Source organism: Rhinatrema bivittatum, chromosome 15, assembly GCF_901001135.1.
Source record: "Rhinatrema bivittatum chromosome 15, aRhiBiv1.1, whole genome shotgun sequence".
Taxonomy (NCBI): domain Eukaryota; kingdom Metazoa; phylum Chordata; class Amphibia; order Gymnophiona; family Rhinatrematidae; genus Rhinatrema; species Rhinatrema bivittatum.
This window is the reverse complement of record NC_042629.1, coordinates 53,229,212-53,248,859: the sequence shown is the minus strand read 5'-3', so window position 1 is coordinate 53,248,859 and position 19,648 is coordinate 53,229,212. Positions and strand designations below refer to the sequence as shown.

At 40.5% G+C, this 19,648-nt stretch overlaps 1 protein-coding gene across 1 annotated transcript; it reads left to right on the top strand.

The window, feature by feature from the left end:
* Positions 1-1,222: 1,222 nt before the first annotated feature.
* On the top strand, positions 1,223-11,499 carry SH2D1B (SH2 domain containing 1B). Its single transcript, XM_029578040.1, has 4 exons — positions 1,223-1,453; positions 7,736-7,799; positions 8,882-9,032; positions 11,366-11,499. Exons 1-4 carry the CDS (start codon positions 1,320-1,322, stop codon positions 11,497-11,499), a joined length of 483 nt encoding a protein of 160 aa, XP_029433900.1. The 5' UTR covers positions 1,223-1,319.
* The last annotated feature ends 8,149 nt before the right edge of the window (positions 11,500-19,648 follow it).

Sequence of the window (19,648 nt, the reverse complement as noted above, 5' to 3'; positions counted from 1 at the left end):
TAAAACTACAGTAACTGAAAGTCCATCCAACAATCCCCAGCAAAGAGATACAGGCTCCTTATTAGAGGGAGCCCATTAAGTCAAAGTCTTTCTAAAAGGAAATTCTTCAAAGACTTTTTTAACGGCCGACACATCATTCATAGCTCGAGTGTGCGCTGACTTAAAAAAAAATACTTCCTAGAATAAAGCTTTAAATCCGCTGGGGTTTTAGATTCATGGAGTGTCCACTTGTTCTAGTTTTATTTGAAAGGGTAATTAATAGTCCACCTGGTGATTTTATAAACTTCTATCGTATCTCCTCTTCTCAAAGCTGTTCAACCTTTCTTCGCAGGGGAGCCTTCCACCCCCTTTATCATTTTTGTTACCCTTCTCTGCACTTTTTCTAGTTCTGCTGTGTCTTTTTTTGAGATGGGGATGACTGGAACTGCACACAGCACTCAAAGTTTGGTTTCACTATGGATCAATACAGAGGCATTCTGATATCCTCTGTTTTATTCTCCATTCGTCTCTAAATAATCCCTAATATTCATTTATTTTTTTTTGCCCAAGTGTTTAACATGCTATTAACTAAAGCCCCTGTGCGCTTTATTGAATACTGTAGGAGTAGGCTACTCTGGTCCTCGAATGCCACAAGCTGATTGGATTTTCAAGATGTCCGCACTGAATATTCATGAGATGTATTTGCATGCATCACCTCCATTGTATGCAAATACATCTTAAGCATATTCATCGTGGATATCTGAAAAATCAGACTGGCTTGCAGCACTCAAGGACCGGAGTTGCTTTCCTCTGGAATAGTGCATTAAAGCACTGCACTAACATGTTGCTGTTTAATGCAAAAACTTAAGCACGCTTCCAGAGAAGCAGTTAGTTTTGTGACGACGGTGGCATTAACGTGCAGTTGGTGTCTGCACGTGTATCTGGATTCAGTTGAGGTGGTGGCTGTAAGATAAGGAGGGACTGTAGCTCCTCTTCCGGCCCAACAAATTATTAGTATTGAGATGGCTCCGGCACACCGGTAGCGTTATTTTGAAAGCACCATTATTAATTGAAGTTTGTAGGAGCCCCTCAGTTCTTCTGTTGTCACACTGGCAGTTAGTAAAGTGGTCATTTCGTATTTCCTGTGCTGTGGTTTCCAAACCCCTCCATACACAACCGGGCTGCCTCGCTCACTGTAAAGTTAAAACTTCCCACCCATATGGGTGGAATAAACCTTAAATGGATGGTCACTGTTGCTCGTGAAATTAATCAAACCTTTTGGCTATTAAGGAGTCTGTTTCAAGCCGGTCGCCCAGACTTGGATTATTCCCACATCCTTCATGGATCTGCCATTTTATCATGAAAGTTTGAGCAAGAAAGCTTGTGAAGACTTATTAATCCAGAAAAGGAGGAATGGCAGCTTTTTATTAAGAGACAGTGAATCTGTGCCAGGAGTCCTCTGCCTCTGTGTCCTGTGAGTATCCCCCCATGCTTTGTTTTTGAATTTGAGATTTTCACATTGTACTAAAGAAGTGAGACGAATCCCTTGAGGCATTGTGCACGCAAGCTAAGAAAGAGAGATTTTATTTCAATAATCTTAACAGCAGATCTTTAGTAATATTAAAAAAAAAAAAAAGGAAAGGTCACAGGTTTTGTGCGCTTGGGTAGGGGAGGGAGAACAAGTTTTGGTGGCCTGGGTTCTGCTCCTGCTGTGGGAATCGCTTATTTCGGGTTAACTACCCTCAGACAGAAAGGGGTAAACGCTGCATAGAAATAGAACCCCGTCATGTTTTGTTCAGTTTTGGTTTTTAATAAACTTTGCAGTGATGGTATATTCTAGACAAGCTCACCGTGACAGGGCATTATACCACTAAAAGTCAGCTCAAAGAGCTGCTCCTTCAGCTCACTGGTAGAGTCCTGGAGACTGCAGAATTAATTCCCTAAATCACCAACTGGGAAACCAGACTGCTGAGGTCTGGGGAGCTGCCAGAAAGGGTGCAACCCTCAAAGCTACAAATCAGAAGTGAAATGACCTTCTGTAAGTTTTATTATTTTTTTAGGTACAGAAACCAAATGTGCAATGCTGCCGTAAGCCTAGCACCTTTCCATGCAGTATCATGTGGACATTTCAGTTTCCTCCTTGACCCATAAAAACCAGCTATGTGAGTGCTGTTTGAGCACCCCCAATATTGAACAAACTCCTTCACTGTGTCCTGGGAAGGATTGTTTGTGTTGACTTTAGCACCCCCCAATCATTCTGAAAAGTTGGCTCCTTTGCTTGGACCATGCATGCAGAGATTCACATTTCTCTAATTAGTTCAGAGTTCTAAGAGCTGCATATCAGTCCTGTTGAAAACTGGAACCTTTGTAAGCTTTCAAAGACAAAGACACGAGAGAGTTTGACCCGCCACACAAAAATGAGGCAAAAAAGTAGCGGAAAGAACATGCAGAATACATAATATGTTGTTTCAATCTAACATAAAAATCACAGAAATAAAATTATAAAAACAATCCAATTTACAAAGTTTAATCATATGAGTAAAGTCTTTTTTTGTTTTAAATATACAATGCAATTAATCATTTTTAAAACTCTTCAGTAAACTCAATCAAAATAAAAATGTAACTTAGTCATGTTACAGCAGTGTTGCTTATATATAATTTATAGAAATAAATAATAAAAAGGAACAATAAACTTATTTTCTTACATAAATATAAGTAAAAAAAAAAATAATAACACAATAAACATCACAGAAATAAAATTATAAAAACCAATCCAATTTACAAAGTTTAATCATATGAGTAAAGTTTTTTTGTTTTAAATAAACAATGCAATTAATCATTTTTTAAACTCTTCAGTAAACTCAACCAAAAATAAAAATGTAACATAGTCATGTTTCAGCTGTGTTGCTTGTGTTAGAGTTAATTTATAGAAATAAATAATAAAAAGGAACAATAAACTTATTTTCTTACATAAATATAAGTCAAAAAAATAATAACACAGTAAACCAACAACATAAACAGTAAAAATAGTAAGTAAATACAAAATATATTAAAACATTGCTTAACATGACCAAATGATAGTGGTCACCAATGTTCTCTTGTTGTGTAGGCTATTAAAAATCCATAATTGTCACAGTGATATTCTCACTCAGTGCCAAATTTTGAAAAGACCAACAACATTACTCCTGATGATCATTATCCCTGGATTTTGTAAATCATGTTGTTCTATGAAATTAGGGATTAAACGTGATGAGCGGATACAAGATATTATTTCCAGTTTGTCCACATCTGAAATAGTTCGTATGTATCCAATAGGCTCCAGAGTGAATATCAGCGCAATTTCAGGAGCATGGCTACCGGCAAACTGCTTCTGTGAGCATGAGCTACTCTTTTAGTCAATCACAGAAGCAGCTTGCCGATAGCCCTGCTCTTGAAATTGCAAATGTAATCCCAGAAAGGGTTAATGTCCTCAGGAACTACACATACAGCATGAGGCTTTGTATTCCATTCATTCTGTGCACTAGCAAACCTGTTAAGAAAGGTCCTAATGAGGAAGCTGAACAGACACGAACTGACTAAAAATAATAGATAAAGTTCAGTTCTATTTCCTTTAAGAGTGAGCTTAGCACAATTATGCCCACCAGGTATTTCTTTCTCTAAAACTAAGGTCTTTGAGACAAGGATGTTTGCCATAAGTGGAAAAACATATCAAAAGAGTTTAAAAAATCCAGCCTGCAGACATTTAAGATTAACCACACAAAAACCAAACTGCTATCTAAAGCACGTATGGTCTGCTAAGATCTCAAGCGCCCATGCAAATGTGTTTAGTTGCTTGGTTTTACAATATGTTGGGAATTGTTGAGTGTTCAGCGTATTGTGGCCCACTGAAAGTTTCAGATACTTAGAGTTGCCCTTTCTAATAAGTTAGGGTTAGCAGGAATATTTTGCCTTCTATTTTGTTTGGTTTTGGATGTAGATTTTCTGTCAGAGGGAGAGATGCAATATTTAGGCCAGAGTTGTCCTACTGAGGTGCTATGGGAAAGGAAAAGAGGAGAGACTGACAGCTGGTGCACATACACTGCGTAATAAAAATGGAACCACCTTTAGGAGTAGGAAAGGAGGTACTGCGCTTAGACTGGTTTCCAAATAAATTATCCTGGACATGTAGTAACTTATCGTACAGTATGATTTGAAAATTCTTTATGTTACTGAAATGGTTTGGAGAGGGAAATGGGCTGAGCTTAGGCACAATTATGCCCACCAGGTATTTCTTTCTCTAAAACTAAGGTCTTTGAGACGAGGATGTTTACCATAATTCTTTTGAGCCTCAGCAATAAAAGATGAAACAGTTGAGGTTTACAGATCATTTAACTGTGAAATTTCTTGGGAATAAGAAGGAAAGTTACTATTGGTGTAGCATCCTCTTCTAGCAGCTGCTTCATTGTATGGAGGACTCTGCGAGTTGGTTGTGGAATTGTTAATGGGAGAGCCTGTTTGTCAAACAATGGGTGAATTAAATATATGCACTGAGAAACCAGAAGGTGGGGTGGAAAAGATGTTTTTTTTAATTATGATGGAAGACCTGAATTGGTATCTTTTTATTCAAGGCCCTACCATAAGGCTGGACATATGTTGGATTTAGTTTTCTACCAAAGATGAAGGAAGGAGGGGTCCCAGAGGAATTGATGGTCGAGCCATTATCAGGGTCGAATCATCTGTCAGCGATTTGTTCCCTGTTGGAAGTTTCTGTGCAAATGATGCCAGAAGGACCAACAGATTTTTATTTTATTTATTTATTTAAAGCTTTTCTATACCGGCATTCATGACACAATCATATCATGCCGGTTTACAAATAACAGGGGGGTGCAATAACTTTGTTATTTTTAACCAGTGCAGAGGAAGTAAAAAGTTACAATATAACAAGGTTGTTGAAACTGGGGGAGGAAGAAGACAGGAATAGATAAGAATAAATATAAATCTTTACAGAGGTAGATTATTTACATTGTGCAGTAATGTCTCTTTATGGAATTTATTTACATTGGCAGTAAGGTCTCTCAATGGATAATAGACTCTGGAGTGCTTGATTGCTGTAGGATCTCTCCTTGGATATTAGTTTCGGGAAAGGCTTGTTTAAATAGCCAAGTCTTAAGCCTTTTTCTGAATGTTAGTAGGCAAGGTTCAAGTCTGAGATCAGGTGGTAAGGTATTCCAAAGAGCGGGTCCCGCTGTAGAGAAGGCCCGGTCTCTGAGTGTAATATGGTGAGTAGATTTAATTGGGGGAACAGTCAGTGATCCTTTGTAGGTTTCTCTGATAGGTCTGGATGATGTGTGTAGTCTGAGGGGTGAGTGAGGTGTGAGTGAGAGGGAGGTAGTGGACACTGTGAGTGTATCTGAAAGAGTTAAGCAAGGCTTCCTAGCTGTACAAGTGGGGCCCCAGATTTGCTGTCATTAGTGAAGAGACGTGAGGGCAGAAAGAGACCACACAGCCTAGGTAATTAATAAGCCTTAGTTATCACAGGCATAATTTATCTTGGAATTTTAAGACTTTCTGTTAAATAGAACTTAAAGAAATCCATCACTGAAGCTTTTGGAACAATAGGAAAATTTAGCATCCTAAGATTCAAATATCTTAAAGAATTCTCGATATTCTCAAATTTCTTTATTGATGTATCTTCAAATTGAATTGAATTCGTTTGAATCTTTTCAATGGTAGCAATTTTTTTGTCCAATGCATCCAATCTTTCTTGTTGTAAATTCACCCTTTTCTCTATATCTATTCCCCATTTGTTAGAATCCAAAAAAACTTGAGTTCAAGAAGTTATCGCCGATTCTGTAGAAACCAAAGCATTCCACACAATATCTAAAGTCACAAGAGCGGGCTTCTTCAAAGAGAAAACAGTTGCTGGTATTAACAAGATGGCATCTCCTAGGTTCAAAGCAGCGTTGTTATCGCCCACCAGTTCAAACGGCTTGGGGAGCGCCGACTTCGATGTTCCATTAGGCCTCAAGGCCACTGCTGCTTGTTCCACAGCGGTCTCTCTCCCCCTCTCTGCTCCTGCGTGCAGAGAAACTAGCTCTTCCCTCTCTGAACCCGATGGTTTAGGACTGTCTCTGAACTCCTCCAAGGTATTCAATGGTTCTGCAACACCTGCCGCCTCCAAACCTCAAGGGCGGGGGGCATCTCCGGTGCTCCTGGGCTAAGCGAAATCTCCTCGGCCAGTCAGTAGGATCCATGCTCCCGATCCTCCCTCATAGGGGCCCTCGCTTCCGGCATTATTGGTGTGGAGACATAAAAACTGTCTATCTTCCATTGACTCATCCGTGTAGACTCCATTACACATATATTTTCTTTCAGTTTTGCCTTCCGTTTACTGTGAGGCATCTTGCAGGCCATTTTATGTAAAAGTGATTTTGACCCTATAGCAATACGCCTGTGAAGGACATGACATTTCGATTCAGATTGAAGTGACTTTGAGCTGTGGTTTTGTTATAGTTGAATGAAAAAGTCTGGAAACTTTTGAATCATCTCCAATGGACACATAAAGTATGCAGCTTGACTATATACAGACATTTTGAAAAATTAAATGCACAGACATAGTTTCCACCTCCTACCAAGCTACAGAGCCGGGAAACAGCGACACCAGGCAGGTCATGAGGGAAGCGGATAGGGGTAACCTACACAGAGCAACAGTTATGACCCTAATAGCAGTGGTGTGACTGCTCCGGGCTTCTAAGGAGGCACTGGGTAACTTGTAAGAATCAAAGAGGAAAATGAGTCGCAAAATGGCTTATCAGTGGAGGTGGTGGAGGCAGTTACATTAACAGATTCTGGGCATGCATGGGACTAAAAAATAGTGACAGGAAAAGGATCAGGTAAAAGGAAAAAAAAAAAGCCTGGCGGGGGAAGGGATGGGGAACTGGTGCTGGGTTGTGTATGGACAATGTATGTTTATCTAACCAAAGTGGAAGAATCTCAGTGAGCCAATCAAATGGGCCAATTTGGTCATTTTCTGCTGTCATTTATTTGGTGACTAGGAAACCTTCCAGTTCAGAAAGGCAAAAAATTAAAATACTGCAGGTGGAGGAGAAGACATAGCACCCTCTTATATGCATAATAGGGTAAATTTCCAAAGCCTTAGGCACTATACAGGTAACATTAAAGGTTATGAGGGTAGAATGGTTGAATCTTCCTAAGTGGATTTTCATCTGGCTAAATGTAGATGTGGATTTTCACAATACATGGCATTTTTAGATGAAGTAAAAACCAGCTGTTTCCTGGCTCTGTAGCTTGGTAAGAGGTGAAAACTATGTCTGTGCATTTAATTTTTCAAAATGTCTGCATGTAGTCAAGCTGCGTACTTCATGAGTCCATTGAAGATGATTCAAAAGTTTCCAAACTTTTTCATTCAACTATAACAAAACCACAGCTCAAAGTCACTTCAGTCTGAATCGAAATGTCATGTCCTTCACAGGCGTATTGCTATAGGGTCAAAATCACTTTACATGCCAACACCTCACTGTTCTGCCTTTTTAGGCTTGAATTTCCTGGTTGCTTACCTCCTGTGGTGCTTCATATCAGGATCCATCTGAAAGTCTTCAAGGATCCACAAGTGGGCCTTTGATGTGGCAAGCAGGTCAGGGATCAAAGCAGATATATATATTTAGCAACTATGTATTAAAACACTATGCCTTCTTTGTGTATATTGGATTTGGCCCCAATGAAAAGTAAAACTAATGCAAAGGTTCCTTTTCCACAGTTTTCAAAGGATAATCTACACTTACCGAATATTCCAAAACAGAGAGGGATATTTTAAGATTGAGGTAAGAAAGCAGATCCAAATTTAAAAACAAAAATAGCTTGTAAAATAATCCGAGTGACTGCTATCTTTTGCCTTTTCCTTTGTCATTTCTGCTGCGATCGCCTAGGGAAAGGTCCAAGGTTTTATTATTGCCCTAAAGGATTCCAGAGAAAATCATCCTGCTTTGCCCTCTGGAGGCTTCAGTTTCAGAAGAGGCTGCTTTGAAGGCAGCATTGCAAAAACCAAAATCAAATGCCTCAGCCTGTTTTATAGTCCCCATTATTGCTCTGCCCCTTGCATATCAATTCGGATGAAATGCAAAGCGGTGCTCCAAAGCAATGACAGAACAGTGTTAACGGTATTTGCGGCAGATCACTGTGTGCTGCTGACTGTCCATTTGTCTATTGCTACTGTACATATGGGGGTAGGGGGGGATTTTCAGACTGTCCATGTTGGTGTGAAGTTGGCACTGTTTTATGTATTTATTTATGTTTATTTTTACCCCTGGTCTTTGCACACACGTGTTTCCACTTTACAACTTGTTGCAAGGCACAAAGTGCATGCAGTCACTCGTGCCTGCTTTTTTTTTGCACGAGTGGAATTTTGCTTGAAAAGTGTGTGCGAAGATTTGAAAATGCCAACTTGCACGTGTGCTTTTCCTCCCCGAGCATGCCACCAGGAAGGCTTTCTCTCTACGTGACTAAAAGTGTGCACATCATGGGACACCGTGAATGCTTTTAGCCACACTGAGGGCGGGCCACTTTCAGATCGCCGATGTTTACACAGGTAAAATGCTTTTTTTCACTTGCGCAGATCCCTTTGAAAATTGCCCTCATTGTGATCTAGGTCAAAGAAGCTTAGGAAAACTTGTTAACAAAAAGGCACCAACGAGGTATATGAGTGGTGGGGAAACATGCAGACAAGCTACTGTCCCTTTAAATTAGCCCAACTTTAATGGCACACTGTACATTTTCATTCAGACCCCAGGTCCTGCCAGCAGTGTCTGCGATTAGAATACAATGGTCATTGATAGAAGATCAAACTGCTACCCTAACAAAGAATCTGAGGGACAGATAAAGGTACTGATGTTTCATTTCTTTCCAGACAGCTTATGGTGTAAAAGAACAAGTCTTTAAAACCATGAAAGATTTAATAGCCAACTACGAAAGGCCAAACCAAGGCATCAGAAGTCAGCTGCGCTTTCCAGTATTGAAAGAGAGAATTAGGAGATCCAAGATGCAGGAGGAGTATGCGGGTAGGCACTGCTTATCTAAAATTAATATTTTAAATATTTCTACAAGTACAAAACGCACTGCACTGGTTGCTCATCCAGTTCCCCTTAAAGTTTTGCACTAAAGCTTGCTTGCTTTATTTATTTATTTATTTGCAGTCCTTCAAATTCCGTCCTGTTACGGGATTGACCTGAATAATAGTCAGTGAAGCCTGCAGGCCTCAGAAGGACCAGACCCCAACCCCAAAATGATGAGATTAACTGCCTTTGCTTGCTGAAAGTCTAAAGAGACAACAAATAGGCCAAGGAATAGGGACGTAACAACAGACCCAAAGAAGTTAGTCCCGTTCCCCCCCTCCCCCCCCCCCCCCCCCCCGAATGAGGCAGCTAGCTGCTTCTCTGAGCTGGGTTTCCATCAAGGAAAGCGCCCCCCCCTCCCCGCCCCCATAAGACCAGTTGCTGATAGCTTCGGCTGTATCACAGGAGGTATAAATGGGGCCAACACTGTCACTTGTTAGAAGATTTATGACGCAGACCTCCAGAATGGACAGAGACTATACTGATTCCTTGGGCCTTTCACGTCATTAATAAGGAACGTTAAGTCTTTTCTCTGTCTTAGTGCATGCCTTATTGTAATCATTACCTATTGCTTTATTACTTCTATTATTTGCCGTAAGCGAGCTCATAATAAAGTCAGTGACTATTTACCTGGGATCACTTTGGGGGTTATTGTCCCTGAAGAGTGAGTGTGGATTGGTTGCAGCCCTTCATCACGCTCTAAGCTGAATCGGATGTGCAGTGAGTCTCTTGTGGGAGACGTCTGCTTGTGAGTTGGAACTGTAAAAAAAAAAAAAAAATCACACTAATCTAACCCCAACCCGGACAAGTAGTTCAGGGCTTTGACTGCAGGTCATCATCAGGCATGCATTTATTTCTCGCTTTCCTATACAAAGGGGCTCAAGGCGTGTTACAACACAGGAGCTCACACTAAAATTGAACCCTTAGCAAGAACTGTGTCCACAATTCAGGAAGCAGCAGTGTTCAGGATAGGAGCCAGATCAAGCTGTTTCATTGCCCACTCAATCTTTCTTCTTGCTATTAAAAATGCCGGCCACAGTGCCAACTAGAGTCAAATCTGCCAGGTACTTCCTAATGATCCGGATTGGCTAAAGATGGTTTTGTTTATTCTTTTTTTATTTTATTGTTTTAAATGTTATATGACATTATCTCTGTATGTTATATTGTTAACCACCTAGGGCTAGGATATTAGTAGTATATAAATAAAAATCAATTGGCCACTGTAGGAGCAGCATGGCACATCTTATTTATTTATTTATTTATTATTTTTATTATACCGAGTTTCATGATAGGAATCACATCAACCCGGTTTACAATTAACAATGTGAGTAAAGGCAGAGAGTAACATAGTAAAACATTTCCCAATTCAACGTCACATATAGAATGAAACTTAACAGATATAATAACAATATTTAGGATGTGAGAAAGTTACAAAAAACAAGGAAAAATAACTAGGATCTGAAAGGGGGAGGAAATTGAAGGAAGAATATTAACATTTTAGCCAACTGTATCAATTAATAAATATGTATAGTATTATAAAAATATAGATGAGTAGCAAAAATGATCAAATATGATGCTGTTGTGAAGTATAATAATAAGATGCTGTGACTGCGTATGAAGTTAGTGGGTTTATTACAGTTCACTAACTTTGTGTTTGTGCTGATGGGTGGGGAATTTAATCCAGTTCTGGGAACGCTTTTTTAAAAAGCCACGTTTTTAGTCTCTTCCTAAAAGTTGGGGCGCATGGTTCTTGTCTTAAGTCCGGTGGGATGGAGTTCCAAAGGATTGGACCTGCTGATGAAAGAGCTCTTGAACTGTAGGATTTATGTTGGTAAGTTTTGGCATGAGGTACCTGAAGTGATTCTTTGTAATGTTCCCTGATGGGTCTGGCGGATGTGTATTTTTTAAAAGGGATTTGTAAGTCAAGTTGAGTGTGTTGATGGATGTTCTTGTAGATAATCATGATGGTTTTGTACATAATTCTGAAGTGGATCGGTAACCAATGAAGGTCTTATGTTCTTAAATGGGTTGCTGGCTTTATTGACACAAATGTTTCTCCGTTGACTCATTTCACATCGCTGTTAGACCACAATAACTTCAGTAGAATGAACAATTTGAGTTAGATTTGCACAAAGCTAACATGAACATCTTTCCAGGTCAATCCACCGATCCATTCGGTCCATGTTAGATCTGATCTTCTATGACGATTACAAAGTTTTTCAGCCTTCAGGGCATTACAATTAACAGGATATTTTTTCTGTCTCTCTCTCTCTCTACAGAGATTGAAGATCGAGATTACGTTGTTGTCTTGCCTTCAAGACAAGCCCGCAAAAAAACAGATCAGAGGTCAACAGTGGAGCCCACAAGACAACCAAGTAGCAGTAGCGCAAGCACACATCACAGAAGGGTGTGACAATGTCTACCACTCACGTACACCTAAACGAAGTGTTCTGTATTTCTTGCCTCAATATATATTTTTTATTTTATGTATTTTCTGTTCACATGTGGCTTTTTCAGTTTCAGCCCTGCAACATCTCAATAACCCACCTCCATTTTAGCAAATGATAATTTAAATTCCATAATGCAGGAGGGAGGAGTGTGACTACAAACAGTAAAAACCATGCCTGAGATCTGCAAGAGTGGCCATATTTAAAGTAACAGAGGGGGGTTATTTTCTAAAGCTAGCACATGCAAAAGGGACTTTTCGCGTGCGCTAGCTAGATCAGGGAGGAGTAACCACCAGAAGGGGAGGAGTCGGGGCGGCACCGGGGCAAACGCCACGAAGACAGCGCGGACAGCGAAAAGGTAAGGAGCCTTTTTGCTTCCAATTTTGCACCCAATAGCACCACCTTTTATCTCCGGCAGCGATAACACCACGGAGGTGCGATCGCTGCCGGCTATCGCAGGCCTGCTCCCCCACTTCTCGTCGCCGCCCGCCTGTACCGAGCGATTCATGACGCCGTGGTGTTTTAGAAAATCTAGGCCCTAGTAGATGACAGCAGAAAAAAGACCAAGTGCTCCATGCAGTCTGCCCAGTATTTCCTATTCATATAGCCAAGGATACATCCCAGCTGCCAGCTATTTACCATGACTGCCTGTAGGATATCAGTTCTTATCCAAGACAGTTCTGGCCATTTTCTTCCACTGTACCCCATCTTCCTGAATAGCTGAGCATGACTGATCCCCTATTTAGTTCACACCCTCTATCCGTCCCGGGTCCTACCATAAAGTCCCACAACAATCAAAATATCCACCATGGTTGTTATCCAAACATATGCCCCCGCCCCAATTCCCTGAAGACTTTCCAGATGCTGACCCAGTCAACAAAAGGAGCTTCTAGCCTGCAAGATGGATGCGGCTACTTCAGCACCTGCGTTTCCACTAGGACTTCCAGTTTTTGCTGCACTTGAAGTATGCCAGACAGACCCGGCTGTTCATTCTATCCACCAACCTTGCTGTGGAAATATATTTCCTGACACAGCTCCTAAGTCTGCTCCCTCTTTCTAGAACTTCCTTTCTGTTGAAAAAGGTTTGTCTCTTGTGAAGATTTGATGGCCTTTGAAGTGAGGAAACTCACCCAAAGATGAGATTTGGCCAATCTTCTCTCCACCTAGCTTGATGTTACCCAGGTAGAGAGTCCATCAAGCTAGGTTGAGAGAACACTGCACAAATCTCATCTTTGGGTGAGTTTCCTCATGCCGAAGGCCATCAAATCTTCACAAGAGACCACTGTTCTGTTCGTATGTCTCACATTGAATGTCAAAGTGGCCCCTAACCCCCTACACTAATACCTAAACCTCACCTCAAGTTACTAGGTGGGCCTACCATAGGGATACAAATACCTATCTAGGGATCTCTCTCTCTCTCTCTCTCCTATCACAAAATCTGAAAATGTTATCGCAATTTGTGCTAACTTAGCTCTTCGCATAGGTAGTTAGCGCAAATTCCGAAAAACTGTATATTTGCATAAACCACACCCCTTTTTGATAAATCCAGGCCTTAGATTGTAAGCCCTCTGGGGATAGGGAAATACCTCCAGTAGCTGAATTTAATCCACTTTGAAGTGCTGCAAAAAGCAGAATACAAATCTAAAATAAATAAAAAAATAATAGAGATAAATTTGCATGCAATGCCTCCAGCATTGGTAGCTTTTAGAAGTTAAGGATGCTTTTTAGTTGAAAATGATGCCTTTTAGATGATAATGCCTGTTTTATGTTTTTTGTTTATGTTATTCATATGTGTATATACAAATCAAACAAATCCTTGCTGAATTCCAATTTAAAACATAATAATCGAACAGAAAGTTCAGCGCAATTATACAGTACAAGCACATGATATACCCTGAAGAAATAAAACTACTCCCCACTCCATCCCCCTCCTAATATCCCTTGCCCCTCACTGACGAATTATACAGGGTCATATCTGTAAAGAATGTATCATGCTGCGGAATCAAGCACTCATTGTATTAAGAAATGGATTCCAAAGTTTAAAAAAATGTTGCTTACATTTTACTGTATTTTTTAGCACAATTTTTCCATTGTCAACAAGACATGCATTTGACTGTGCCCCATCTTGGGGGGGGGGGGGGGGGGGGGTCTGCAGCTAACCATTGCAACATAATACACTTTTTGACCAAGTAGCAAAATTTTTGCACAAATAATAACAAATATTTAGCAGTCACATCGTAATCATCCACTATATCAAGCAACCCCACTACAGCGCTTAGCGAAACCATATCATCTACCCAAGAAGAAATAGACTCAAAAACCTTCCCCAAAAACTGTTGTATCATCGGACAAGCCCATAAGCAATGCACTAACTTACCCTCAACAGATCCACATTTTGGACAATTCCCATCCATTATTATCCCAAAACGTTTTGCTCTTAGCAGGGATAATACAATCTATGCATGATCTTAAATTGCATTTCATGTAAGTTGGCATTTACAATAAATCTCTATGTATCCTCTATAGAGAACCTCATCATCTTCCTCCAAGTTCCATCCCAAATCTCTCGACCACGTACCCGTTATTCCCATCAAAGGGTCCTCACTACATTCATTTACTAGATTATGATATAACTGAGACAGGATTCCCAATTTTAAAGTAAGTCACACAATTTTCTGTTTAAATTTTTTTTGCCTCGAAAGCATTGGGCTGCACTTGTAGCAAGGATGTTATATAATGACGTTCTTGCAAATATGTGAAAAACTCCTTATGATCCAAATCGTATTTTTCTTTTAATGTTTGAAAAGGAAGGACTTCCTGTCGGGTATCTACCGACATTTAACCAAACATCATGAGCCCCTATTTTCCAATCCAGGGCTAAAAAGTGGATTTCCTTTAATAAGTAAAAAATACCGATACCCCTGGCTGAAGACTGTATTTACATCTCGCCCATCTCCAGACTCTCATGATAGGTATATACAAATACATCTAATGCAACCATATAGGCACCTCCCTATGGGGGATATTAACTGATCTCTTGCTGGACAAAAGTTTATCATCCCCATTCCACTTATACAATCCCAAAGCAAACAAGCCACATTATACTGGCATAGGTCTGGAAAAGTGATTCCTCCCCCCATTCCCTAGTCTATGTTGCAACTGTGAGATATTCATACCTGCCTTTTTTCTTTGCCAAATGAATTGCAAAACAATCCTATTCCATATTAAACAGTAAACACATCCTTCTTTAATAGCCAAATCGACAAAGTTTGGAAGATATATAATCATTTTAGCAATATAATCATCTTCACTAATTGTATTCGCCCATATCAGGAAATAGGCAGGTGGTGCCAACTAGTTAATAATTGCTTTGTCTTAGTCAGCAGTGGTTGGATTTTTAATTGATATATTTGAGAGAGATCACAAGAAATGGGTATCCCCAAAAAAAACAATACCCATCATTTGCCCTTTGTAAGGGTAAAGGGTCTCTCTAGGTGGTCTGCAATCGTCCAGTAATATCCAGTGCTAAGGACTTTCCGAAACTGATTTGGAGACCCGAAGCCAAGGCAAATTCTTGCAAAATCCGTATTAGTTTTATTAAAGAGGCTACCAGGTGTGAGAAACCTACCAACAAATCAGCAAAAAGCACCACTGTAACTTCCATTATCCCACATTTGATTCCTGCTATCCCCTTGTCCACCAAAATCCATTTGGTAAGAGGCTCCATGCTTAAAATGAATAAAAAGAGAGAGGGGGAGCATCTTTGGTGTGTCCCCCACTCCAGACGAAAAAACTCAGATATCAGACTGTTAATTACAACTGCTGCTTTAGGAGAAGTATATAGAATTTTTAACATTGCCACATACTCTTCACCAAACCCAAATGTTCATAATACTGTGAACAAATATTCCCATGAGAGTTGATCAAATGCCTTTTCTATATCAAAACTAACCAATAGAGGTTCATCTTTGTTTTGAGAACTACACGCAAAACTTGCTAATATCCTTCACACATTTGTAGTTGCCATTCGACTCTTGGGTCTGTAAGAGGCAACTAATTCCAATTTTTTGCCTTTTTTGGGTTGACACTTATAAAAGATTCCATCATTGAGTTCAGCAAAGACCCTATTTTTATACTTTCAAGAAAAAGCAATTCTAATGGGCCCAGTATGTGGAATTTCAAAATCTTAAAAACTCTGCCGTAAAACCATCAGGGCCTGGGGTTTTATGATTTGGAGGATTTTTTTATAACATCTAAAATTTCTTCTTTAGTTATAGGCTGACTAAGCTTTTCCCGGTAAGCTTCTCCCACTTTAGGTAACGGAAGGTCATTACAAAATTATGGAAGAGTCATAATATCTTGGCCAATCTGAAGCACTTTAGAAAACATCTAAAAACTTGGCTATTTGAGCAGGCATACAAAGAAGGCATCAGTTAAACCATCACCATAATTACATTGCACAACCTGTTTTAAAGTCTTTTATGTATTATTTGTAACCATTCTATTTATTTTTCTTTTTAAGCTTAGATCATTTACTTGAGTTTTTTACCTAATTATTTTATTAGAAAATCTGTTGTTTAGTCTGATTACTAACTATTGATGTATTTTCTTCCTCTTACCGATTACTATGATTTTATTACAATTTTTACATTTACCTGTTTTATAGATACTATGTATTAGTTTTTATTGTTTGTAAACTGCTGTGATGGCTAGTTCCAAACATCGGTATAAAAAAAAAAATCTAATAAATAAATAAATAAAATAAATAAAATCTTTAACCGGTGCATGGTCAGATACAGTAAAGGAACCAATCTTAACCAGTTGAACATGGATCAGCATACATAGAAACATAGAAATGACGGCAGAAGAAGACCAAATGGCCCATCCAGTCTGCCCAGCAAGCTTTCGTACTTATGAGAAAAATACTTATCTGTTACTCTGACCACTGAGGTCAGGGCCCTTATTGGTAACTTTTTGGTTCTAATTTCCTTCCACCACCCACCCCCCCCCCCCCCATTGATGTAGAGAGCAGTGCTGAAGCTGCATCAATGTGAAGTATCAAGCCTAAATGGTTAGGGGTAGTAACTGCCTCAATAAGCAAACTACTCCCACGCCTATTTGTTTACCCAGCCTGTGCAATTTAGTCCTTGTTGGTTGTTGTCTGAATATAAATCATCTTTTCTTCATTCCCTCCTGCCATTGAAGCAATGAGCTGCGCTGTATATGTATTCAAAGTGAAGTATCAGGCTTGATTGGTTCAGGGTAGTAACTGCCACAACAAGCAAGTCACGTTTATTTGTTTTTCCAGCCTGTTCGATTTAGTCCTTGTTGGTTGTTTGAATATAAATCCTCTTTTCATTGTTCTCCCCTGCCATTGAAGCAGAGAGCTGCTTGGATATGCAATGAAAGTGAAGCATCAGGCTAATTTGGTTTGCGGTAGTAACCGCCACAACAAGCAAGCTATTCCCACGCTTATTTGTGAATGCAGATCTTTTTTCCCCACATTTCCTCTTGCCGTTGAAGCATAGAGCAATGTTGGAGTTGCATTAACCTTGTGTATGTTTATTGAATAAGGGTAGTAGCCATCATTCCCGCAAGCCACCCCCATCCCTCTTCTATTCATTTCATTCCATTCACATCCTCAAGACTTTATGGATCCACAGCATTTATCCCACACCGTTTTGAAATCCTTCATAGATTTGGTTCTCTCCACTTCCTCCGGAAGGGCGTTCCAGGCATCCACAACCCTCTCCGTGAAGAAATACTTCTTGACATTGGTTCTGAGTCTTCCTTCCTGGAGTTTTAAGTCATGACCCCTGGTTCTGCTGATTTTTATCCAACGGAAAATGTTTGTCATTGACTTTGGATCATTAAAACCTTTCAAGTATCTGAAAGTCTGTATCATATCACCCCTGTTCCTCCTTTCCTTCAGGGTATACATATTTAGATTCTTCAATCTCTCCTCATAAGTCATTTGATGAAGACCTTCCACCTTTTTGGTTGCCCTTCTCTGGACTGCCTCCATCCTGTCTCTGTCCCTTCTGAGATACAGTCTCCAGAACTGAACACAGTACTCCAGGTGAGGCCTCACCAAGGACCTGTACAAGGGGATAATCACTTCCCTTTTCTTACTCGTTATTTCTCTCTCTATGCAGCCCAGCATTCTTCTGGCTTTAGCTATCACCTTGTCTCATTGTTTCGCCAGGTTCAGATCGTTAGACACTATCACCCCAAGGTCTCTCTCCTGCTCCATGCACATCAACCCTTCACCCCCCATCGAATACATTTCTTTCAGATTTCCACACCCCATATGCATGATTCTGCTCATGATTCTACTCATGGTGTCATAGAACACACCTTCAAGGTTCTCAAAAGTAGATTTTGCTGTTTGGACAAAACGGGGGGAGCTTTTATGTATGCCCCACCCAGAGATATGCTCTGCTCTGTATTCCATAATCTCACTCAGTGTCATGATATGCCAGTAGACATTCTTCCATATTTACCCGAAGATCTCCCATGTCCACCCACAGAAGCTTAGGACACCACACTGACTGGCAGCCAGCTTCAGCAAGGCATCACACAATGCTGCTTTGCTTGTTAGGCGTCAACTACCCCTTCCTTTTCCATGGAAGAGAAGCCAGCAGAGTTTTCCGGCTGCTCTCCTCTCTCTTTCTTTTACTCACTGCTCCTCTGTCTGGCTCACTGTGTCACAAAAACCCCATAGGCCTAGTTAGGATACATCTTGATAAAGGAGCAAAAGACTGTAGTAGAAAAAGTGTACTCAAAGTAAAGATTACACCAAAGACATGTGGCATGCCTAATTTTTCTGACTGCTAGTGAATCTAAAACTACCATGTCTCACAATAGTGTTCATGTAGGACTGGCAACATAGTGTAAATAGCTTGCCGTCTTGCTTGGCAACATCACAATTGGGACTGGGCAGGTAACCTAAGTGCTGGAGATAGTCTGTACCAAATAATGACAGGCTACATATGTGAGAATGTGTGAGTGACATGCTGCGCTAGCCTCTGTGTCTGGGGGTGATGTAGGGCTCGTTGTTCCCTTCCTTACCACAACACAGCATGCACTGTATGTGCACACATTTAGTGCACACTGACTGGATTGTGAAACAAGCAAGCCTGTTCTTCCACTCTTTTTGATGGATGCCTCTGTTATGTAAATGTGTAAGATGGGGAGCAAACGGCATCACGCTTTGTAACCTAATATTCCACCTTGGCATGACACTGTTTATCAACTGAATTGAGAGGGGGTCTGTGTGAAAAATGGCAGTGTGTGAATACAGATTTCCTGGAGCACTTTGCCGGATGAGTACATATCTGCCTGTAGTGTATACCAGCCCCCTCCCTTGATATCTGATGTTCTCCTACCCAGGAATTGAAGTAGGACTATTTGTTCTGGTATTTGGGGGGGGGGGGGGCTGTTTGGAAGAAATTCAGCTGGCAGGGAGGTTGAGTCTGTTTCTGGGGGGTGGGGGGTTAGATGATGTCCACTGAATTTGGGGATGCAGGGTTGTAAGGAAGTGGGAGGACCTCTGGCACCCTCATAGCAGCTATCAGTGTTTTGTGTCAGTGTGATGATAGCTGAGGGTGGGGGGTGGCTGTAGGCCTGCCAGCATCCTTATGTTTTTAGAGACATATGCCAACTTTAGTACTTATTTGAATAACCTATTCTAGTAAGTAGACCTAGAGCCTGCCACACAAGGCCCCTTCATCACTTGTGTCTTTCTCTGCCATATGTACATGCTGCCAGATTAGACCTACAAATGATCTACCCCTATGTAGTAGCATAAGTAATGGGTCCATAGAATAGGGGCCACTTAGCTCTAGTAGATTATAGGGACAGGTTCAGCTACTAACAGGATCCATTTACTTGTCCAGTATGCAGCCTCATGATTATGCACCTCTGCCTACTTGCAGCCTTCTCTAACTCCATGTCAGCTGCTGTGTACCAACTGACGAGGAGTGAGGGAGTTGTATAGGATACAGAATCTCCACAAGCCAAGAGCAGACAGCTAGGAGACCTGCTGTTGACTGGGATCAAGCAGACTTGCACAGACTGGATATCACCCCTGTACTGGCCTGGGTTGTGGATCTG